Source organism: Elephas maximus, chromosome 11 (assembly GCF_024166365.1).
Source record: "Elephas maximus indicus isolate mEleMax1 chromosome 11, mEleMax1 primary haplotype, whole genome shotgun sequence".
In the NCBI taxonomy this organism is placed as follows: Eukaryota; Metazoa; Chordata; class Mammalia; order Proboscidea; family Elephantidae; genus Elephas; species Elephas maximus.
Genome location: NC_064829.1, coordinates 67,472,420 through 67,497,921, shown reverse-complemented (window position 1 = coordinate 67,497,921; position 25,502 = coordinate 67,472,420). Strand labels below are relative to the sequence as shown.

At 41.7% G+C, this 25,502-nt stretch overlaps 1 protein-coding gene across 13 annotated transcripts in view; it reads right to left on the bottom strand.

Annotated features, from left to right (window-relative positions):
• The window catches only part of ZNF532 (zinc finger protein 532), a 135,635-nt gene that overhangs the window by 57,069 nt on the left and 53,064 nt on the right, over positions 1-25,502 (bottom strand). For all 13 annotated transcript variants that reach the window (XM_049899933.1, XM_049899930.1, XM_049899922.1 and 10 more), the window contains 3 exons: positions 15,168-17,518; positions 3,082-3,263; positions 1,504-1,680 (listed from right to left, as the gene is read on the bottom strand). In XM_049899933.1, the coding sequence (XP_049755890.1) occupies positions 1,504-1,680; positions 3,082-3,263; positions 15,168-17,513 (2,705 nt within the window). In that variant the 5' untranslated portion in view covers positions 17,514-17,518. The remainder of the gene's footprint in view (positions 1-1,503; positions 1,681-3,081; positions 3,264-15,167; positions 17,519-25,502) is intronic.

The window sequence follows — 25,502 nt, the reverse complement described above, 5'->3', positions numbered from 1 at the left end:
ATGCATTTCATCTATAAATCTGTTTTGGCTTTACAGTTTAAACACAGTAGTTTATACCTTGCAAAAGAACCATTGTAATTTTTTTTAAATGTTAAGAAAACACTGGAATAATTTTTTCCTATACATTACTCAAGTTTGAGGAATGCTGTTTTAACTTATTGTAATTATTTGCTGCCTGCTCTTCTAGGTAACAACTACTGATCAAGATTTCACACACTTTCAGACAATACGGTTTTATTTGAATAAGGAACCAAATTCAAAAACTATATTCACTGGTGGGAAAAGGCTGCACTAATGCCCCGAAGTGTTACTACCATAAACACTGAAGACTATTTACAAACAATTCACTAATGCCCGTCTTCGGAGTCAAGACACCAAGTTGTATGTGGCTCCCCTAATGAGTAACCTGTTTCATTTTGAGGGTCTACAAAGGTCAGAGTAAAGGTGCTATTAGAATAAAATTCCATTTTTACATAGTTCATTAGTAACCAGAGTCACTTCTATAGTGTTCAACTGCATCTCCCCAAAACTAACCGGTACAGTATGAGCCAGACACATTTACTATGGCCTACCTGTATCTCCTCTCCCTAATACTTCCTTGATTGTGGAGTTATGGGCAGCAGTGCACCAAAAGACTCAGAGAGTAAATCTAGCCCCACATAATTATGAAATTCTACACTGCTGCAAATAATAACAGGAACAAAATCCTGAGCATCTAATCCAGTGCATGTACACAGTGAGAGGGTGAAGAAATGTGGGGCCCCTCCATACTCAGAGAGAGGGACTGGGTTCCATATTTTAAATAAGTCATCCCATTTAACCCTCACACACACTCTGTGATGCAGGCATTCCCTCACTTCACGGGGGAGCGAACAGAAGTGAAGACAGGGTAAGTAACTTGGCAAGCTCACACACTAGTGGGTGGGAAGGCTCCCGGCTGGCTCCATGTCCATGCTCCCTCCCCTTTGCTAAGCTGCTCTAACTAGGGTAGGCAGGCAGGCAGGCAGTCCACACTGCCTGCTGAAATACTACTTCATTATCAATGACTCAACAAAGCAAAAATCAAAAGACAAAATTAAGACCAGGATGAAAAAATAAATAAAATTTACTTTTAGGAATCAAGGACTTATACTGGCTATGGAAGTTAAATTCGGTAACCAGTAGCTTAAGTTGACCTCATCTTATATATATTACAGTGAAAAGCATATCCTGTTAAGCCACTCTAGAAAAAATTAAAACTGTTTTTCATAATTCTCTAGAATTTACTTACTGAAATTATCTTAAGAAAAAGAACAAAACAGATATTCACTTATTTAATAAAAATTAATAACAAATGCATAAATAAGTGACATTTATGGACAAAGACTTCATCTGGAAAGAACGAAAAGGTTTATATAGCTACGAGCTGCACTTCACAGTGCATCGACGACTAACAAGTTACCTAATTTTTCACATATCCAACAGACCTACTATCTCCACTACATTACCAGTAAGATGACTTACTTTGGCTCTCCTATCTTGATGCCGGGATGCTGTGTGTAGGCGTGGGAATGTGTACTTGGGGCAGACTTAAACGCCATTGGACAAATAGGACACTTGTAGAAGACTTCACAGTGAGAACCCTGAATGTGAGACTTCAGGGCAGCCACATCCGAGTACACAACATTGCAATGTACACATCTGTCAGAAAAATAAACACAAACCTGGTCAAACGTGCAACTTCATTGGGTAAGAACAGGGTAAAATGAACGTACTTTAATAGCCCTTTTAGGTTACTAATGAAGAAGAAAAATAAAATTCAAATGGTCTAAATTTTAATTTTGGTGCATCTTTAAAGTTTCTAGGGATGAACTGTCCAGACTCCAGACTACGATGAGACTGATGGATTGTGGAAGACACAGAAAGCCCAGTGACTCCAGGCTTTGGAGAAGATGTCCACAGGCTGACCTGACAGCAGGGCCCTGGCCTTCCTACACACCCCCAATACCCAAGTGGCGTTTCCAAACAGAAGAAATCTTCACTATCTAAAGATGCCTGCCATCAAAAGAGGACGGAGAGGAACAGGGCTAACGGGACTCTGCCACTGTTTCCCAGCACACACTGATGTAGCCCCAATGGATCTGTAGTTTATGGTGGCCCCTAAGGTAGGGAAGGCCAATCATCCAGGGTTTTTATTTTCTGGAAAATAAATTTAAGTACGCTTATACTTGTTCAAGAAGCTACATGGATTATAAACTTCTGAAAAACCAGCATCTTTTTAAAAAGTATCTTTCTTACTTCTTGAATTTCTAAAAATTTGACGATTGGCTCATTTCTTATTTCTCTCCTACTTCATCTCTCCCACTCAGGGACTCTCAGCAACAATTTATAACGCATCTCTTTGATGACGTATTCTTCTTTGTTCACGCCGGTAAACTATTTGGAGTGGTCCTACTTACTGTAGATGCCCAAGAGCCTACAGAGATACACCTCTAACACGACTGCGTATGTGTGTTCCTGGATGTGTGTATGAGCCGACTGAAGGAAGACTGCAGGTTAGGGAGAAGAAGGACAAAGGGGAAGTTATTGGGGCAGGAGGCTCTTCCCCAAAGAGCTATGTTAGAAGAGGACACACGCGCGACTTTTCAACGTGCACAAACTAAAAGTAAAGGGACAAAATAAAAGTAGAGGACCTTCTCTGTTTTGATTACAGAAGGGGAGGCATTAAGACATACACAAATGCATGTATTCTTTCAGGGGTTAAAATGCTGAAAGTGTGACAACGGTGTGCTTAGAAACGGTACAAAAGAGAAGGCTCTAAAAGTCAATCAAAGCCAAGCCTCACTACATACATAATTTTGCCTAGAATGATCACCCCATTTACCCTCAGGTTTGTGTGGACCAGCAGGCCACTACTGCATTAATACATTCAATAGGATTCAAACGGATCAGCTCTACTACAAAGGAGCTGGGTTCCCAGAGGATCTGTTAATTCCACGTATCATTGTATGTCCCTAAAAATCATGTGCACAGACCACTCAAAACACTGTGTAGTTATAAGTCAATCAACTTTACTTACACATAAGTGAATGATATACTGACCGAAAACCAACTCTTCGCGTGTAGTGCAGACAGTTCTTGGTGACATGGGTCTGGAAGTGCACCGACCTGCAGATGGCCCCACACTCAGGGCAGGTGTAGGGAGATTTGTGCTGATGAATTCTCTGGTGTGATGCAAAACTGCACTGGTTAGGAAGCAGCATCTGGCAGATAGTGCATGTCTTCTAAATAAACCAAAGGGGGAAAGGGTTGGTCCTACTGTTTTCAAATATCCAAAGAATCTTGGTGCACCCTCAAAATAATTATACATCCTTCATTTCAAACACTATAATTGACTCTAAGCCTAAGGTGAAAGCAAACTTTAAAGTTCAATAAAAAATTCTCTACTGTGCAAAAATAAAAATAACATGTACGACGTACTCAGGCTCACCCGAAAGTGTGAGTTAAGGAGAATGTCAGCTTTAGGAAGAGTTCCAATTCTGTGACTTGTGCATTTTGTTTAGTGCAAAGAGGTATTAGAAGTGATATTTTTGCAAATTTATGTTAGCAAATCAACTTCAACGTATACAAACAAGTTTCTGAACATGTTTTTTTTGACAACAGTCAACGGTATCTTCCCATAACTCATAAAATACTTTCTTCAAAATAATAAAATTTAGAGGCTAAGCTGATTTCTTTGTCATTTCAGTTATGTGACATCTTAACTGTGAAAATGCAAAAGATAATGTGTTGTGCAGACTTTCACGAAAAACACAGTAAATGCTTAAAAAAGAAGAAGAAAAGAATGCCAAAGAATAGCCACAGCAACTCATTGCTCTTTTTTGCACAAGAATTGGCCTTTAAATGGAAGACCTGGCCATGTTATGACATAATTAAAAACCAATGAACTCAATTTTAGATACAGAAGTTTAAACGTTAAATTGAAACTTTATAGAGCTTAAAATCTGATCACATAGAAAATAAAGTTACAATTGAAATCCTCTTTGGAAAAAGCTCTATACCATTAACTACCCAGGAAAAATTAAAATACACAATTTTTATCCCCTTATATGTAAGCATTAAACAAGGTGTATTAAACAAACAAAAAACCTGATGGTTAAATATCAGTTGAGGACTTATGTCCACCCCAGAAATAAGCCTAACGTAGCATATGAGATAAAATGTGTTGGACTACTATTTACACTTTTGGGTAAAAACAAGTATTTATTATCTTCTAAAATGACTTGTATTAAAGTCAGTTAAAGAAAGCCTCAAAGTACAGACCTTTGCTAAGATTTAAAACGCCCTTTTATAATGCCAATGGAGTTATGAAATATTTCTTTAAAAACTTCTTAGTATTTAGCTTTCAAATCAAGCCCACAAATTAAGGTCTAATAACTTTTGCACACCTGAGGGAACTATCTTTTTTTTGTTTTCTCCTGAAAATATTAAAATACATATTTTAGCCCATAAAATGTTTATTATAATCACAAAACAAGAATATTACAGGCAGCTTTGAAGATGATACTGTCATTAAAAACAGCATTTCTTTTCTGATAACACATATTTCAAAGGTAAAAACAAGCCACACAAGGACAACCAATCAGCAGATTCATTAATTGTTAAGAATCCGCTGACATCTATATTATCATATCTACATGATCACTGTTTTCTTTGAACTGAAGTCTTCCATCTACCTTCACCAGTCATTAATCTCACGCAGAGAATTATGTCTGAATTTCCACAGGCATCTTAGAATTTCTTGCTTACTTGGGAATAAAATCAGTATTTTCATAGACTGTCAGAAATATATATATATATATACATACACACACATATATTTGACATACATATATTTACACATACCAAAAAAAACCAAACGCGTTGCCATCGAATCAATTCCAACTCATGGCAACCCTACAGGACAGAGTAGAACTGCCCCATAGGGTATCCAAGGAATGCTGGTAGATTCAAACTGCTGACCTTCTGGTTAGCAGCTGAATGGTAAACCATTGCACCACCAGGGCTCCTAAACATATGTAATTAATATTATAATATATTCTACCACGTGCCAAGCAGTGAGCAAAGTACCTTAAATACATTATCTCATTTAAGTCTCAAAAATCTATGAAGATAATATCTCCATTTTACAGATTAGGACATGAGACTTACAGAAGTAAAGAAACTCTCCCAAGGCTTACAGCTATTAAGTGGAAGAACCAAGATTTGAACTGGGCTCTGAACAGTTCCAAGGCCCGTGATGGAGGGGTATGTGAGAGACAGGGGCAGGGTTATAAGGAATAAACAAAGAAAAACACAGAGAGAAAAATCGTTAGCAAATACATCTGAATGCCAATCATGAGAGTTTTACGTTAGGATGATGGGTGGCCCCCGCCCCCCCAGCCCCTTTCTCTCTCTTCTGAAGTTATGTAGTCATAGTGGAGCCCTGGTGGCGTAGTAGCTAAGAGCTCAGGCTGCTAATCAAAAGGTCAGCAGTTTCAATCTACCAGCCACTCCCTAGAAACCCTGTAGGGTAGTTCTACTCTGTCCCGTAGGGTCGTATGAGTCGGAATCGACTCAACAGCAATGGGTAATGGGGTGGGTGGTTATACTGCTATTATAATAGCGAAAAACAGCAAATAAAATAAAATAAACTCTAAAAAGAAGATAAAATGTTCCCTAAAAGCTAAAAATAATTTTCATATTATCTGTCATCAAGATATATTAATTCCTAATAAAGTTCACAATGAATTACTTATCTTCCCTATTGGACATTTATATGTACATAACATACTTATAATTATATAACTAGTTATGGATATGTTAGTGAGTGAGACCAAACCAAACCAAATTCATTCATTGCCACTGAGTTGATTCCGATTCATAGCAACCCTGTAGGACAGGGTAGATCTGCCCCATGGGGTTTCCAAGGAGCAGCTGGTGGATCTGAACTGCTGGCCTTTTGGATAGCAGCCGAGCTCTTAACTACTGTGCCACCAGAACAGTTTTGTTAATAGATGAATTGACGTAAGTATCAAAATTATTCAATTCAGGAGTCTTCAGTTTAGCCATACGACTGAATATTACTCAGCTATAAAAAGGAATGACGTTCTGATATATCCCACCACACGGATGAACCTTGAAAACATTAGCCAGTTACAACAGACCACATATGATTACATTCATATGAAAGACCAGAACAGAAAAATCTATAGAAACAGAAAAGTGGGTTAAAGCAAACCCACCGCCGTCAAGTCGATTCCGACGCATAGCGATCCTATAGGGTAGAGCAGAACTGTCCCATAGGGTTGCCAAGGAGTGGCTGGTGGATTCGAACTGCCAACCTTTTGGTTAGCAGCTGTAGAGGTTATTTAAACTTGGGGGCAGGGGGTGGGGCGATAAAGAATTTCTTTTTGAGGTGACCAAAATGTTTTAAAATTGTGGTGATTGCTGCACATATCTCAATACACTAAAACCCATTAAGCTGTACATTTTAAATGGGCGAACTGTATGGTCTATGAATTGTATCTCAATAAAGCTGTCTTCTTTTAAAGCTTTTATGAATTAAGTGTTCTTGACACACAAATCTCTCACTACAAAGACTATGAAAAATATTTTAGAGTAGCAGAGTCTCCTTCCAGCATTTCAATACCAGCCTCCTCCTCATACCAGTTCTTGGTGAGGAAGAGCGTGGCCTTCACAGTACACCATGAGGCAGGCAGGGCTCTGTGAGGGCAACTGGACGCCATCCGCCCCCCTGCCACTGACCTGTTGTGTGGATCTGCATTTGCTCATTTCCGCTGGCTGAGGCTCCTCATCCACTTTAGACAGAGAAGTAACACAGCAGAAGCCAGTCTGGACTACAGCCCGAAATCAAAGCGCATTTATACTTTGCAATTGCTGAAATTCGATAATGAGGTCACTGGGGAATCATGTTGGGTAGTTAAAAACCTTATCTTTAGTTTATCCACATAGATGCACACCCATTCATATGTGTACGCTGTACTCATTCCCATATTTCTATCTTAGTTTGCCTGTTTCTGCTCCTTGGCTTCATTCCTTTGTGAGAAAAAGAATGCTATTTTTGGTTGTATACATTCTCCCTCTGAAAGATGCTTGCATGGTATCAGTAGTTTTAAACTCAGACGACATGGTTCACTGAACTACACTCCCTCAAGTTTTCACCTCGTACCTGCTGTATGGGATAATGCGTCATCTCTACCTTTCGAAGCTTCCCAGATACCTGTTGCCATCAAACTGATTCCAACTCATAGTGACCCTATGGGAGAGAGTAGAACTGCCCCATGGGGTTTCCAAGGAGTGGCTAGAAGATTCAAACTACTGATCTTTTGGTTAGCAGCCAAGCTCTTCACCACTGTGCCACCAAGGTTCCTTAATGTGAAAGAACCTGCCTTTTGAATAGAAGAAAGTGTAATCAAATGTGTTGAAATGGTTTCACGTGTCTCTTGACATTTTAAATATGTCATCTGATAATGAAGCCATGCTTTCAGTACTTCACCGATAAACAGCTTATTTCTACTCCAGAGCAGCCTCATTTGTCTCAGAGAATTGTTATTTTTTAAAGACAGGTATTACTTTTCAATAGTCAGGTGATACTAGAAAGCTATAAGAATATAAAAGTTAAAAGTAATTATGTTTCATCCTTTACAACTACTCTCACTGAGCCTTCTCTGCCCAATCCTGGCACTGAAATCGATCACTGGCACTCAAAGATGGGTCATAGAGAAGGAAGTCGTTATAGTGGAATTGTGTACCCCAAAAATGTGTTATAAATCTTAACCCCTACACCTGTGATAGGAGCCCTGGTGGCACAGCGGTTAAAGCAACTGACTGCTAACTGAAAGGTTGGAGGTTCAAAACCACCAGCAGCTCCCTGGGAGAAAGATGTGGTGGTCTGCTTTCATAGAGGTTGATAGCCTTGGAAACCCTACGAGGTCGCTATGAGTCAGGATCCCTATGGCAGTGGGTTATACCTGTGATTTTAATCCCATTTGGGAATGGGTTTTGTTATGTTAATGAGGCAGTATTAGTGTAGGGTATGTCTTATATCCATCTCTTTTGAGATATAAACAGAGAAGACTAAGCAAGTAACCAAGCAAGCAAGCATAGATGGGATGAGACAGATGCCACACCACTTGAAGATAACCAAGGAACCAAGGAATAGAAGCTTAAAGAAACAAGCACCTCCTCTCAGAGGGGACAGAGCGCAAGCCTTCCCCTAAAGCCTTCTAGCCTCCCAAGCTGTAAGAAAATAAATTTGTTCGTTAAAGCCACCTACTTGTGGTATTTCTGTTACAGCATCACTAGATAACTAAGACAGGGGTTGTTGTTAGCTGCCATCAAGTTCCGACTCATTGTGACCCTATATATAACAGACCGAAACAATCCTGCGCCACCCTCACAATAGTAGGTACAGCCCTAGTAGGAGCCAGAGAGGGTTAGGGCTCAGATGAGGAATTATCAGAGTAACAAAGAAAATAATTCTACATGTTTTTAATTCATATTTTAGGAAGAAAAAAATAGCCTGCAAAAGGCACATGGAGAAGAATGAGAAAGGCTAGCAAAATATGAGTAAATACAACATAAATTTATACTTAAATTTCAAATAGACCAAAGCCTACAGCAACCTGAGACAGTATTTTAATTAAAGCTCCAAAGGTCACAGACATTGCCAAGCTCATTAATCAACCTAGATGCTAAGTAAATTTTTTCTGCCTCATAACAGCAATTTCATAATCTTCTCTATGGTATAATTACAAAATAATAGTAATAAAGTATATCAGTTTGTTTTCTGGCTTTCACTGTCATCCAATTTCACAATGAAACACAAAGAAAGCATTTCATTTCAGATCTTACTTAAATGGAAATAATACAACAATCATCACAGCAATATTGACTATGTATCTTTTGTCCCCAAAACTAGTTAGTTGTGGTGGTTTTGTCCCCAAATGATTCCGCTCCATGAAAATCCCTAATTATAAGAATTGTCAGTTAAGTGAGCAAATTTCAGAAAGGAGGGCTGACAAAGATATAATCTACTAACACAATAATCACTGGAGAATATAGGTAAATTAACAGTTAATAACCCTAAAATGGAAACTCTGGTGGCATAGTGGTTAAGAGCTACGTCTGCTAACCAAAAGGTCAGCAGTTCGAATCCTCTAGGCACTCCTTGGAAACTCTGTGGGGCAGTTCTACTCTGACCTATAGAGTCGCTATGAGTCAGAATCGATTCAGCGGCAATGGGTTTGGTTTTGGTAACCTAAGATAGGAGCCTCTGGGTGGTGCAAACGGTTAACACACTCAGTTCCTAACCAAAGTTTCAGACGTTCAAGTCCACCCATGGTGCCTCCTCAGAAGAAAGGCTTGGCCATCTACTTCCGAAAATCATCCATTGAAAATCCTATGGGACACGGTTCTGCTCTGACACACATGGGGTCACCACGAGTTGGAGACAACTCAACGGCAACTGATTTTATTGTGGGGGAGGGGACTGACCCCGAAATATAAACTAGGACAGCAAGAACTGGAGTCACATCACCAAATTAAAATTAACCATTTAAAAGAACAGGACCAAAAAGCAAGAGTCATGAGTCTTCAACTGATAATGATATGTGGGGGAGGACAGTTCAAGTGGGCTCCATGGTTGAGAGGAAACTGAGCAGAGTACGTCCAGAAATGCAAACTGGCTAGGGCTACGCGAAGAGAATTTAATATACTTGGTTTAGTTCCCAAAGCTGAAATGAATCAGCAATCCCTAAAAACAAGGACCACTACAGATAGATAACACTACCTGCATTCTTGAAGTTGATTTGGACCTAACTCAAAGAATCCATTATCACATGATTTCTAACGTACTTTCAACTTTAAAATTCTATACTTCTGTATCTTAGGGCATCAGCACGATGAACTGAGAAGAATAAGGGACCGGCAATAAAGAAGAAACCCTGCCTAGAGTTCTGGCTCTGTCACTAATTGGGCATTTGTTTCTTCAATTGTAAAATAAAAGGGTTAACCAGAGGACCTGTATCATTAATTCTCTTCTATGGCTGTTGTGGATTCTATAGGAAGAAAACTGATCTTAACAATTAAGAGGTGACAGGATGCATCCGCAGTCTGCACTTGGCTAAACTTCGTCATGGTTTTACTAAAGAGGTGAAGCAATGCCATTCCGATACACTGAACTATCAATTATTAAAACTACGATCTTCAGTTCTTAAATATTTCATGGAGAAGAGAAAGTCTCTAGCCCCACTCCTTTCCTCAAAGTCCCCTAAAGCAAGGACTATTAATCAGAGAGGTCAGATTACAAATTCCCAATTGGGGCAGACCTACTAGTTTTAAAAAGTCAACTGCCATGTGCTCTATTTTCATTGCACTGCTTGGTTCATGCAGCCGGAAAGGTCAATGATTCCGGCTCTCCCCCCTCCCTCTCTCCAATATACCATCTCTTCTTCTCCCTCAGTACTTCCCTCCTCCGTACCAATGTGGATGCAGATACAGCCTAGGCTTTGCGTAAACCTGCTGCAGGTTCCTGAACCTCATCACCTATTGGAGTGCGATACAATTCCAAGACTCGGATTCAGTAGGATAAAGTGGGCCTTGAGCTAAACCATGTATTCCAACCCAGCTCCCACCAGAGCCCTGCCCTGGGAGGTTACTAATCACAGGGCCATGTAAAAATAAGTAATAACAAGAAAAAAATTTCCTGTTGCCATTATTGTTTTGTGTAGACCACCACAGGACCTCTGTAGGAGGAGGAGCAACTGGAGAGCAGAATTCAGCAAATACCACCAAAACTCTACTTTTTCCCATTACATCCCACGAACTGTCAAAGAGCCATGCATGGGGGAATGGAGCAGGGAAAGTGGGCACAGAGCAAGCACAGATGCAGCAGCATTAACAGGAAAACAGACTCTTTGCTGGGCTCAGGGATGCACCCTTGGAAAAAGATCGGTTCAAAATATACCCATTGCAGTCAAGTCAATTCTGACTCACAGAGACCCTATAGGACAGAGTAAACCTGCCCTAATAGGGTTTCCAAGGCTGTAATCTTTACAAAAGCAGACTGCCACATCTTCCTCTGGTGGAGTGACTGGGGACCTTTTGGTTAGCAGCCAAGTGCTTTAACCATTGCGCCACCAGGGCTCCATTCGAAACATAAACAGGGTTAAAATATAAATGGGGGGAAATGAAAAAGAGAGAAGGGAGATGGTGGCAGAGCTAGATGAAGAAAAGGTTGTTCTCAAGAGAAAGGCTGAGGTCTTATTTAAGTGGCTGGGATCAACAGATGGGAAAGGAAAGAGAAAGACTCTCATTCCTAACTGCTTTTAAAGATGGGGCTAGGAAAAACGGACATGTGAACCGGGGAGAAAGAACATCTGGATTCAGAGAACAGGGAAAACTCAGAAAGCCAAATGGAATGCCATCCTCACAGGCAGTCTAATTCCAAAAAGCCACTGAGAATCACCGTCTAAACGCCTCAGGCGGAGCATCAGAACGCAATTATGGAATCCCTCCTCGACAACAGGACAGCTATGTTAGGATGTTTTTAAAAAAAGAGTGAAACTTCCACTTCCAGGAAGATGGAGCAGGTGTAACTTTTCCCTCTTCTTTCCACTAAGTACAACTAAAAACCCTGGACATTGTAAATAAAACAAACACAGAAAGCCTCTGAAAAGTAAAGAGAAGGCAGGTTGGCTTGGGATGTCAGGAACCTCGGAATGACATGACAGTGAGGCCCCTGGATTTCCTTTTGCCTCATATATCCCAGACTTAGAGCCAAAGAAGCTGGCAATTCAATGGGCAATATTAACAGACAAAAAAGACAATAACCTAACAAAAGCCTGCAGTCTCAAGCCAAAAGACCAGGCAAGGGGTTGCCTAGCAAAACAGAAAACTTTTAGACAATCACCAGTCCACTCCATCTAAACACCGAAGAAAACACTGTGCCCCCACCCCAACCCATGCTAAGTCTAGGCGGAACTTATACTTCCACCCTCTGAAGGCTGTAATGAGATGTCCCAAAGCCCCCGCCAAGATACATGGTGGAGAAGGCTAAGAGGAAGAGAAGGCTCCCTAGGCTACTCAGTAGGTGGTACTTAGATCCCTGCCAGGTGATAATGAGCCCCACCACCAGCCCAGCAGGTATTTAAAAATCCCAAAAAAGAAATCTCCAGACCCAGATGGCTTCACGGGGGAAGTCTACCAAACATTTAAAGAATAATTAACACCAATTATACACAATCTCTTCCAGAAAATAAGAGGGAACATATCTCGATTCATTTGCATAAAGGCAGTATTAATTTGAAGGTCCCTGGGTGGCTCAAACAGTTAAACACTCAACTAACCTACCCAGAACCCAGTGCTGTTGAACACTCAACTACTAACTCTGAAAGACTGGAAGTTCGAGTCCTTTCAGAAATACCTCAGAAGAAAGGCCTGGTGATCTATATCCAAAAAAACCAGCCATTGAAAACCCTATGGAGCACAGTTCTACTCTGACACACACGGGGTTGCCATGAGTTGCAGTCAACCCAGTGGCAACTGGTGACCTCCTGGAACTGTGGAATAGAGTCAGGGTTGCGTTAAACTGTGAGTGCTGAAGAAGTAGAAACCATTCCACTGAAGGATGGCCTAGGCTGCAGCCGCTGAGGAAGAAACCAGACTTCCTGCCGGGTCTGAGTAAGATGCTTTAGCTAAGTCTGAGAAGAATGGGAAACTGTGCAGCGGATATACTGGACTATGATTTATAATGAGAGAAGAGGAAGTGAGTAACAGGAAGAGTGTAATATTGGCATTTTTAAGTTGCCAGCCCTGATGCGCCTAACTATGCAGTTGGCTGAAGCTTATGAAATACTCTTCCCTGGTGAGCTGAGTAGACGACTTAGCTAGACATAACTGGCAAGAGGAAAAAGAACGGGTAAATGTTTGGCTTAGTGTCTGCTTGGCCTTAGAGTTCACGTACATTCTGCCATGACTCATTCCTTGGGATTTGAGGTGACATAGCTGACCTGCACATTTCACTTGTTCCAAGAAAATATAAAAATGTCCAAGATAGCAACTACATATACAAGAAAAGGTCTTCACCTCCTTCCCTGGGGAAACAGCTTAACCTGTTTGACCCTCGTTTGACTTTGGCCTAAAAGGTTAACAGAAAACAAAAACTGGAGGAATGCAGGGAAGAAGGGCAGTTCCTACTTTTCTGCCTATGTCTGACCTTGTTCCTAGAGAAGGAAGGACCCCAAAGAGGGCAGACACATCTGAGCGGAGCCCAAAATACCGGGAGACACAGATAAGCACACACCAGGTGATGGGAGAAGGAGGCAGGAGAACCCTCCTAAGCCAGAACGTGGTCTACTGCTCCACACCATCGACACAACAGAAGAGAAACAAAGCAACAGGACAAACAGAACTGAGTGTGTGGCTTTTTTTTTTTTTTAACTGCATCCTTTTAAGATGAAAAGAAATATTAGCCCTTTGATGAAGTGGTGACAAGATAAGAGCTAGATAGAACCCAAGTATTATCACTAGAATATGCTCAAAGAGCTACATCAATCACTGCTTTTTCAAGCTATTTAGCTGCTTCACTGTTCTGAGTGTTTTACTGTCAGAGCGAATAAGACATTTAACATCCAAAGCACCAAGAATGTTGTCAAAACTCCTTATAACTTCCATCGCTACTAAGCTGAAGACCCAGAGAAAATCTTAGTGAGGTATTCTTGATCTTTTGGTTCCCAAACTCGAAAACCCAGGAAGAAGTTAACTCACTAGTTGCCAAGGCAGTACCATACTTCTGAAACACAGCATAAACCTCCTAATTACCAAAATACTGGAGGAGGAAAATGGGAAGGCCAGTTCACCCCCTGTATCTTCATAAACATAAATTTGACAGCCAGAGTACATTAGCTCGAACTAGCACCGCCTTTCAATTTCAAAAGTATCTTTGTTTGGATAATAAATCCTATGGTCTCCCTGGCTCAAACTTGCTTCATTCAACATTTGACATGCCTCGTTACTTCCAAAAAAAAAAAAACCACTGCCGTTAAGTTGATTCCGACTCATACCTACCCTACAGGACAGTACAGAACTGCCCCATCAGGTTTCCAAGGCTGTAAATCTTTACAGAAGCAGACTGTCGCATCTTTCTCCCGTGGTGCAGCCAGTGTGTTCGATCCGCCAACCTTTTGATTAGCAGCCGAGCACTTAACCAATGTACCACGAGGGCTCCTTACTTCCAAATAGGTAGCATATATTTGTAAAACTCAGTTGCCTCATGGAGATAAGCAAATGACAGAGATAAAAGACCACTGCCCATGTATTTCACCAACATTCATGTGCACTTCATTACAAAATAGAAAGATGCAAACACAATAATATTCCATTTAAATAGAGATGAGTTTACTATTAATTTGTAGCTTAAATTTATTGCAGTGATGAATATTAGTATGTTTGAAAATATTTCTTGGCCACCATAAAAGTGGTTCAGTACCAATTAGGTACATTTAACTATAAAAGACTTTTCAGTAACTATAAATAACAACAGTAATAAAAAATTTCCAAAATTGTCACCAGTAAACTCAGAGCTCTGGTGATGCAGCCCGACTTGAACATTTATATAATGGAATGACAGGATAATAAGGTAAATCTCAGGCTAGCTACACATATTCCAATGACTGAATGGCTAAGAACTACTTAAAAAAACCAGTGCTGTCAAGTTGATTCCGACTCATAGCGACCCTACAGGACAGAGTAGAACTGCCCATAGAGCTTCCAAGGAGCGCCTGGCTGATTCGAACTGCCAACGCTTTGGTAGCACTTAACCGCTATGCCACCAGGGTTTCTGAGAACTACTTTACTTACCCTAAATCGAAGGTTTCACTAAGTACTCAACTAGTACATATTAATTTATAAGAATCATCTTCCCAAAACTATGTTTTTTTAAATAATATTCGTGTTTCAACATCGTTTCTATCCTTTGAATACAATCCTTTCTCCCTCTCTCGTGTACACACACACACACATCCCTCTCCATTTAACTGACTCCACCCCTAAAATCAAGGACACCTTATAGAGTACTCATGTCTACGGACTTATCACTGAAACACCAAATTTAAATGATACTCTACTTGTCCACTCGTATCTGCAGCGTGCTGGAAATGTGTTGCAAGTGACGTCTCGTCCTGGAAAACTTCGTTACACTCCAAACATTTTAGACTATGTCTACAGAGTTTGGACGGGTCTTCGTCTAGAGGCATAGCTGGAATGATGGGTGTGCTGGAAGGAGCAGATATGACTGTCCCAGTTATGCCAGACTGGATTTTTGTTACCGTGTGTGTGCCAGCTCCCACAGAGCTCTGTAGAGTCGCAGATGAAGCAGAAGTATTGCTTGTTGGAGAAACTATCATTTGATCTGCGGGGACTGGCTTTAGAATTAAGTGGGAGCACTGCATCACAACGCCTTTTTCCTTGTGCCCACGAGCATGGGACAGGAGGCTGCACTTGTTGTAAAAAACTAGGTTCTTTGTACAATGGTTACACGTCACTTCGATGCGCACACTACGTCTGTCGTAGTGTTGGGTTAGACTCTTTTCGAGTGCAAAGGAGTCGCCACACTCTAAGCACTTGTAACCACGCGTTGGTAGCGTGATACCTGCATTAGCAGGAGGACTGAGGTTTGGGATGTAAACTGGGACTGGATTGACACTACTCAGCACCTTGTTGAAAGCTTCCACTACGGAACTCTGCAAGGAGGACACCACCTGGACTCGAGACACCTTCTTGGGTGGTTGTGAGGCTGCTGCATTGATTATTGCCTGCTTTATTTGTTGCTGAGGTTTGGTTAGCACTTGGCGGAGTTCAGAGGTGGCCTGGGCACCCTGAGGCAGGAGGTTAAGGTTGGCAAGGTGCACAGTCTTTGGCACAAGTTTGGCATTGGCCAGGCTGGATGCTGGCACCACAACGGTTTGCTGCTGTATGGCGTTGGCAGCTTTGATGATGGCGCTGCTGGCACTCTGAACAGAGGCGGCAGATATGACCGTGGCTTTCACTGTCGTGTTGTTAGCGAGCTTCAAATTGATGACTTGAGACCCTGCCGTCTTCACGGCAGAAACTGGGAGGAAGGCAGTGGCCACCGGCTTAATAGTGACCTGCTTGGGTGTCAGCTCCACAGGGGAAACTGCATTGGTAACAACTGCCGACTGGAGAGGTGCCCTGGGAGGAGAGGAGAGGACGGCGGCCGAAGTTGGAGATGACAGAAGGGACGTCACAGATGCCATCATGGATGTCGCCTGCTCGGAAGGCTTTTTCCCAGAGTCGAGGTCAACTTCCGGCAGCACTCTGGTCACTGTTCTCTTTATTTCCCCAGATGAAGTCTTAATGGTCTTTATGCGTACTTTGGGAATGGCTGGTGTCGATCCCGCAGGAGAGGATGGCGATCCCTTGCTGCTGTTTTCACTCGAAACACTCCTGGGACTATCCGGTTGCTTTATGGATGCTTTCTTTGTGCCATCAATGAGACTCTGGGACTCAGGAGACTTTTCAACGGCTCTAGGACTATCGTTGACTTCTTTTGGTAATGGAGAGGATTCCCTTGAATTGGCCACCAGTTCTTTACAAGAGTCCGAAGCAGCCTTCTTAGCACTAAGGGCTGCGATTGCAGCTATACATGACGAGAGCTTGGAGGACGACTTTGTCTTTGACTGGGCAATCCCAGCAAGGTTAGTGTCATTCTTCTCAGAGCTCAGCTTTCCATCAAGCACCCTGTTTTCAAGCACCTTTTCAGAGTTTTCCTTCAATTTCTCCTCCACTTTTCTGACTTTAAAGGGTTCGTAAACACTCAGATTTATAGAATTGGTTTCTGATTCTCTTTTAACAACTTTGTTTTTATCTATATTGCCTGAAGGAGAGAGTCCCATTTTACTTAAGTTTTCCCCCCCAAGTGCCTTCAGCTTGTCATAGTCCTGTTGGGAAGCAGATCCCGTCAACGCATTTGATCTAAAATTTGTACGCATTTCCTCCTTGTCAGGGGGGTCATCCACCTCTATTTTCTCGTCGTCATCAAACTCTTCAGCACTTGAGATAGGGCTAAACTGGCTGAAAGTTGAGTCTTTTAAAGTCACCTCTGAGGTAGGCAAATCTCCTTTCAAGGACTTTGTTCCATCTTTACTGTAACTGTCAAGAGAGGATGCTGAAAGGAACCCATTATGTAAGCCATTGCCTGTGGAGTGTTGGCCATCTTTCTCCGCGCCCTCGGAGGAATCAACATTCCGAACATTCTTAACAATAACACTGACGCCGACGTCGGAAGATGAGGGTGTGTGGGAGTCATCATCTACATGAGCGTTCTGTTTGATGTGGCTCTCGTGGTCATCATGTCCAGACTCAATAGCTGCTTTGGGATCAACCATATCTGGGATGTCAAAGGCTGCCAGGAGGTCATCAAAGTCTGGGGTCTTCATATCCCCCATGGTCATATGTTCTGTTAAAAGAACAGAAAATAATTCCATCAGCAAGTAACACTGTGTAACGATGAGATAAATAGCCCCTGTAGGATTTATATAACATATGTCTACCCAGAAAGAGCAAGTTGGTTAACTGCACTTAGTATAACATTATGGAAATTTGGGTCAAAGTGAACAAACATTCACAGAATATGTACAAAACATACATAATTAGAGCTTCAAAAGCAATTCCTCCAAAATGCTGTACAGTATTACTGGCATAAGAAGCCCTAGTGGCACAATGGTGAAGCGCTCAACTGCAAACCAAAAGGTTGGAGGTTCAAGTCCACCCAGCAGCTCCACAGGAGAAAGATCTGGCAACAAGCTCCCACAGAGATTACCCATTGCCATGGAGTCAAATCCAACTCATAGTGACCCTACAGATCAGAGCAGAATGGCCCCCTAGGGTTTCCAAGGCTATAGTCTTCACAGGAGCAGACTGCCACATCTTTCTCCAGAGGAACAGCTGGTGGGTTCAAACCACCAACCTTTCAGTTAGCAGCCAAGAGCTTAACCACCATGCTACCAAGGCTCCCTGTAAAGATCACAGACGAAGGTCAGCCTAATTGGACTGGACTAAAAGCAAAGAGGTTTCCGGCATAAAATGAAAGCTTCAAAGGTCAGCGGAGCAGGGGCTGGGGTCTGGGCAACAAGGTTTGAGGGGACTTCTAAGTCAATGGGCAAAATAATTCTATTATGAAAACATTCTGCATCCCACTTTGAAATGTGGCATCTGGGGTCCTAAATGCCAACAAGCGGCCATCTAAGATACATCAATTGGTCTCAACCCACCTGGAGCAAAGGCAAAGGAAGAACACCAACATCACACGACAACTAAGAACCCAAGAGACAGAAAGGGCCACACGAACCAGAGACCTACATTATCCTGAGACCAGAAGAACTACTTGGTGCCCGGCCACAATCGATGTCTGCCCTGTCAGGGAGCACAACAGACAACTCCTGAGGGAGCAGGAGACCAATGGGATACAGACCCCAAATTCTCATAAAAAGACCATACTTAACGGTATGACTGCGACCAGAGGAATCCCGGAGGCAATGCTCCCCAGACCCTCTGATGGCACAGGACAGGAACCATCCCCGAAGACAAATCATCAGGCATGAAAAGGACTGGTCAGCGGCGGGGAGAGAGAGGTTGATGAAGAGTGAGCTAATTAAATCAGGTGGACACTGGAGAGTGTGTTGGCAACTCTTGACTGGAGGGGGGATGGGAAGATAGAGAGAGAGGGAAGACGGCAAAATTGGCATGGAACGAGAGACTGAAAGGGCAGACTCAATAGGGGGAGAGCAAGTGGGAGAAGGGAGTAAGATGTATGTAAATTTACATGTGACAAACTGATTGGAATGGTAAATGTTCACTTGAAGCTTAATAAAAATTAATTAAAAAAAAAAAAGATTACAGACGAGGAAACCCTATGGGGGCAGTTCTATTCTGTCACATGGGGTCACTATGAGTCAAAATGAACTCAACAGCACCTATCAACAACAATAACATTACTAGCATGGCTGCTGTCTAACCACAATGAAGTTGATTCAAACTGTTATGGTAGAGAAAAGTTAGGTTTTGGTTCAGCAAGTAGAAAATCGGTTATTTATCACTGGATTCATCATATTGTTTTCATAAAAAGCTACTTCCAAAAATATTTTAAGCGTGACAGCACTTAATTCCACTGCCAAAATTACTGCTATTAGAGTCATCATCAGATTTGGTTCTATAATGTTTTCGGATACCACATTAAAAGAAATACATTATAATCAGCCAATTATAGATTTCAATACTCATCCACAGAAGGAACGACCATCGAAGCTCACCACAGGACATTTACTGTTAATGAAGTTCCACCTGGAATTTTTAAAAAATCCCCGAGAAGCTGATCCATCAATTTTTATTTAATCTTAATTTTCATCATTGTTTCCCTAAATAAAATCCTAATTGAATCCTAATTCTAACATCTTCTGGCAAAAAAGAATCATGTCTCTTCCTTCCTTCTCTCTCCTTACCTTCTTTTAGTGGTTAAAGTAACAGACACCTGTGTCTTAATCACTATTCATCCAATGTAGCTGCACCAGTTGTCCAGCAGCTGAGAAAGACCCTGCCATGAGATGACTCTCGGCAAGTTACAACAGAGACCCAAGGACAGGACAGAGCCAGGGACAAGAGCACTCTTTGGCGTCCTGGCTAGGTCAGGGTCGGCAACATTCCATAAGAAGTGCTACCACTAATGTCCACATAGCCCTGGATGGTAGGGGAAGGAGGGTTGTAGGAAAATGGACATGCACAGCTATCACTAAATATGACAGATATTATATATGATGCTTGGGGTCTTTAAAGGGGGCCTTTCACCCATCTGAGCAAGATAAGTGATATGTGGGGATCAGAAAAAAGTCCACTATGGTGGGGAAGCTTTCTCTTCCCAGAACCCCCGGAGCACCCCACCTTATGATTCTACTATTTTCTGGCATGTACTATAGCATGTACATGGGACTGCTATGAGTTGGAACTGACTCGACAGCACCCAACAACTACAGAGTGTATACTTGTCTTTTCTTACCTACTTGCCTGTAAACTGCCTGAGGACAGGCAATGTCTTATTCATCTTTACACTACAAATGTCAAATGACTAACACGCCACAAGGCAAAAGCCAGAACACTGGATTTATAACAGAATGGGCTTAGACCCAGCTTCATCACGTAAGAACTCGGAGACCTTCAGCAAGTCAGTGAATCTCTTTGAACCTATTCCTTCTTTCTGCAGATGAGTCAAGCATCAGGAGGAGAAGAGGAGAAGGAAAGGGAAAAGAGCACACAGAGTAAGAAAAAAAGGAGAAGGAAGAAGGAAGACAGAAAAGAATCAAGCAAGCAACAACAAATGTGACAGCTGATTTTAAGTAATCTTCAAGGGAACAGTTAAGTCTGATTTGTAGATTTTTTTTTACTCTACCTTCAGAGCCATTTGATCCAAGTTTGTAGGTGACTGTGCACAGAAAACTCCAAGGCACAGGACCATGAGCCCCCCCACCCCATCCCGCCCCTAAAATCGAAAGGACCCGAAAGGAGGGTTTCTATGCAACCACTCATCCAAAGCTTGGACCCAAGCTCCAGAAGTCTCCACATGATAGCTGGGCTCCACCTAAGTCTCCCCAGTTTGAGGTAGCCCTTTCATCCTTTCTTTGCAGCTACACAAAATTTATGTCATTTGCTCTTTCCTTAGGATTTTGCTGAGAGAAAGACATCATACACAGTTTTCCATTGTTCACACCAGAAGGCAGTCAGTTCAGGAACAAAAAGAACATAGAAACAGTTCAAATACTCAGTAGGTAGGGGCCCAGGACATACAACCACAAGAAATGATAAAAGGTCACCGCATGAAACAAAACCTGGTGAGCACCGGCTGTTCAGATCAGCAGCGGCAACTGTCAGGTATCTTTATGAATACATGGAAGACTAATTCATGATCTTTACTATCTTCTCTTTTGTGTACACATAACAGGAAGCTTCCTGATTTAAATACAAATACACACATATACACACAGCAGCAGTAAATTATTAGGCAAACCTTACCTTGTTGTCTACCACACTGCCCGTATCTTTTCCTACCTGCTCAACTAAAGCAGAATTAAGGATGAAATGAACCTCGAAAGCCTGAACCTACAGGGTTTGCAGGAAAACCTTTCACCTGCAGGAGCAACTCTTTCTCTGTGTAATCTAGCCACAAGCTGTTCCCTACTCCTCTATCGTACCCAAGATTTACCCTCTTCCTTTGGGAGAAGAGGGCCCCTAGGTGGCACAAATGATTTGCGTTCAACTGCTAACCTCAGGTTGGTGGTTCCAACTTACCCAGCAGCACCACAGAAGAAAAGGCCTGAGGAGTTAAGATTACAGCCAAGAAAACCCTATGTAGCAGCTCTGCTCTGTAACACATGGGGTCGCCATGAGTCGGAACTGACTCGACAGCAACTAATAACCATCACCACCACTTGAGAGAAGAAGGTGAATCCAGAATGAAATAATGGGACGTTCTGAAGATATTAAGAGTGACTTTCCAGTGGTTTAAAGAAATATGAGTCAACCCTCTAGTTTACCTTAAGGGATCCTGACTACAAACTGTAAACGCACCCTTTAAGTCAATTTCAACTCATAGCGACCCTATAGGACAGAGCAGACCTGCTCCATAGGGTTCGCAAGGCTGTAAATCTTTACTGAAGCAGACTGCCACATCTTTCTCCTGCAGAGCAGCTGGTGGGTTCAAACCACCAACCTGAGGTTAGCAGCTGAGTGCTCAACCACTGCACCACCAGGGCTTCTCTGAAAATCCACAGTGGGCATCAGAGTCTGAGCACGGCAGCTGACAAGAAGCAGATCACCTCAACTGAAACATGAGATCGCTGCGGCAGGTGGACTCAGCTCTGAGGCTGTGTAATTCCTGTAATAAATACCACTCTGTAACTTCACACTTCTTTTTTGGTTTATAGAAATGTTTCTCATACCCACAATCGCAATGTCTTATTACCCCTTCCCATCCCACATTCTGGAAGATGAGAGCAAATTTTCTAATGGGGGGGGTAAAAAAAGGTTTAACTCCCATTTCCTTTCTCAGTTATATCGAATACAAAGAGCAGTATTTATGTCTGAAAGATTTCTTCATTTTCACTCCAATTCCTAAAAATAAAGTGTTTAAAAATAGATTATTTTGCTCTTAAAAACATCACAAAGTAAATCTCAGGCTTCTCTTTTAAGAGGTGGAATTAAAAGATCTTATTTTAGCTTCCCTTTCCCTCATTAGTTTGATTTTTCAAACAGAATTGGCTTTAATTATTCTAATAATTTGTCTTTTAGTTTACCCAATCTAAATAACCTGTAACTCATTAATTGCCTTTGTGCTTAATGCATAATATCCTTTCACCTAAAGACACCGAAATTGCCAGGGGGAAAATGCCAGGCCTGTTTACAGAAAGGAAAACTGAAAGAATTCAAGCTGGTCAATGATTGCTTTAGCTCCTCCTGTGACAAAGAATTAAAACATTTTCTTTCCTGCCAAAACCTCTTAAAATTATAGCAACTAGTGTCATCTTTGTTGGTAGAAGGCGCATATCAAATCAAAAGAAAAACCTATTCATCCCTTAATCATATTTCTTATACTTTGTAATAAAAAACTATTCTTCATGGAGCTGCTTCCCAACTGGAGAATCTCAGTGTGAAAGGCTCGGGCATAACCTAACCATGGACTCCTATCTTTAGATAATTTCCAAACAGAAAGACACGCAAAATCCAGTCAAAGTTCTGACTCTAAGATAATGACAGAGCAAGAACACGCAATGGTTAATCTGACCAGTGAAGAAAACATCAGGCTTCCCACTTAAATGGGGAAACTAACATTTTCCTTAATGTAATGTATTGAATTGTGTCCCCTCCCAAAAAAATGTGTGTCAAATTGGCTAGTCCATGATTCCTAGTATTGTGTGACTGTCCACCACTTTATCATCTGATGTGATTTTCCTGTGTTGTAAATCCTACCTCTATGATGTTAATGAGGTGGGATTAGTAGCAGTTTTGTTAACGAGGTAGGACTCAATTTACAAGATTAGACTGTGTCTTAAATCAATCTCTTTTGAGATATAAAAGAGAAGGAGCCAGCAGAGACCGGGAGATTTCATACCACCAAGAAACAAGAACCAGGAGAATAGCACGTTCTTTGGACCCAGGAAGACTAATGACAAGGACCTTCCCCCTGAGCCGACAGAAGAAGAAAGCCTTCCTCTGGAGCTAGCACACTGAATGGACTTCTAGCCTCCTAGACTATAAGAGAATAAATTTCTCTTTCGTTAAAGCCATCAACTTGGAGTACTTCTGTTACAGCAATACTAGATGACTAAGACACTTAACGAAAATCAATAAAACTCCAAATTATAATAATCTCATTGAAAGAAATCAATCTATTGACCATTTTGACAGTATTACACAAACTTTCCATAAAACAAATGTTATAAAACAAGATCTGTTATGCTCTTCTGGGACTTTGTGTCACTATTTTCTAGCAGTATCTGGCTACTGAAGCTCTTTACTGTGTCTTTTTTTTTATTCCACTGAAATTTTAAAGAAATAATTCAACAGTTTAAAGGGTCTACCTCATCTTTTATCCTTCTTGTCTTTCCTTCAAATATGTGTTCTTATTAACATGGAGTCCTGGTGGCTCAGTGGTTAAAAGCTTGGCCACTAACCGAAAGGTCAGCAGTTCAAATCCACCAGCTGCTCCTTGGAAACACTATGAAGCAGGTCTACTCTGTCCTACAGGGTTGCTATGAGGAAGAATCGGACTCAATGGCAATGGGTTTGGTTTTTAGTTTTATAACATGTTTATATTACAAAATTTTCAAAGTTAACTCTTCACAGAAAAGGAACCCACCATTGCCAGTTTTTATAACATCTTCAAGGAAATACACAGGGGGTTGTTTCCCTTAGCCTTCTACACTCAAACTCCTGTTACCATTATGCTTCCTCCCTTGGCTTCTTCCCTCGACAATCCCTTTTTCATCTTTAGGATTTTCAAGACGCTCCACTATTATACCTCTCTGACCAAAAAACAAGGGAAATCACATTTCCTCTCTTTCCTTGACAGACCTTTTGCTTCTACCCCACTTTAGCCTGAGTTGCTTCTCAGAGAAAAAGGTTTTCCCACTGCAATTCCCTTCTAAAGGCCAAGTCAGTTCAGTTACTCACGCCAGCCTCACGCTTCTCCACTTTTCCTAATCCAGCTGGGAAGAGACGTCAGTTTTATGGCCAAGTTGTTTTTTTTTTTTTAATCTGACCAGAAGCACCTCTGCAGCAGCTAAGAACCCCCACCTCGGTCCTCCTCTCTGAGAAGGATGGGGTGGGTGAGACTGGGCCTCCCAACTGGCAGATACTTAGGTTAATAACACATATACATACATATATGTGCATGCCTAATTTTTAAGTCTGTATAGGAGTACCTAGGTCCCACAAGTCATTAACTGCTCAACTACTAACCAAATGGTTAGTGATTCAAACACACCCAGAGGCACCTGGGAAGAAAGGCTGGCGATCTGCTTCCAAAAAGTCACAGCCTTGAACACCTTATGGAGCCAAGAGTAGGAGCCAACTGGACAATAACTGGTTAAGTGTGTATAGTTTTGAGGAAAAATAAGGATACAAGGAGCTATAGAATCTCTTAAGAATTACATACCATCTGAAGGCCCCAAGCAAGTGACAAAATGGCAAAGAAAGTTTTTTTTCTATCCTTACCCTCCACAATATCCAGACCCTGCGTGAATCTCAACAAAGGCCAGACTGCTTTGTACATCCAAAGGTTACTTTCTAGCCATAGGGAAGAAGTCTGATAAACAAACCTGGACAAAGGGACACTGAGCCCCCTCCTATCTGTCCATCTGCCTCTCTCTCTCACTTCCCAGTAGCTCTGGCTGGAGGCCCTAATTAGGCAGCATGCAGAAGGCAGAAGAACTTCTTTTTCTCAACAGCCTACACTAGGGTAACCCCCAATGTCCAAAAAGGCAGTTTGCAGGTAGGGTGAAAGAACAGAATACAGGTTGTGTTAATTCTTTACCAGTTAACAAGAAATTAGCAAATACAGTCGCTATTATCCAGAATAGAGATTTGTTTCACTCGATCTTGATGGTATCAATTATAAACAAATACTGGGCCAAGGTAGTGTGCTCTTCAGTTAACACTAATATTCCCGATTTGAAATAGAACAGATCTGAAAGTTCAAACTGCTTCCAGAAATATAAACATCAGTCACAAACTAGCACCATTAATCAGGGCACAACCTTGGGAAATTAAAAAGGAAAGCCAGCACAACCCTCCCCTGTAGTTACTACACTATCTACCCTTAGGGTTACACAAACAGGTCCTCCTCTCCATTCTTCCACTTCCCACCTCTTCTCACCCTGCCCCTCCCCTGCACTCCC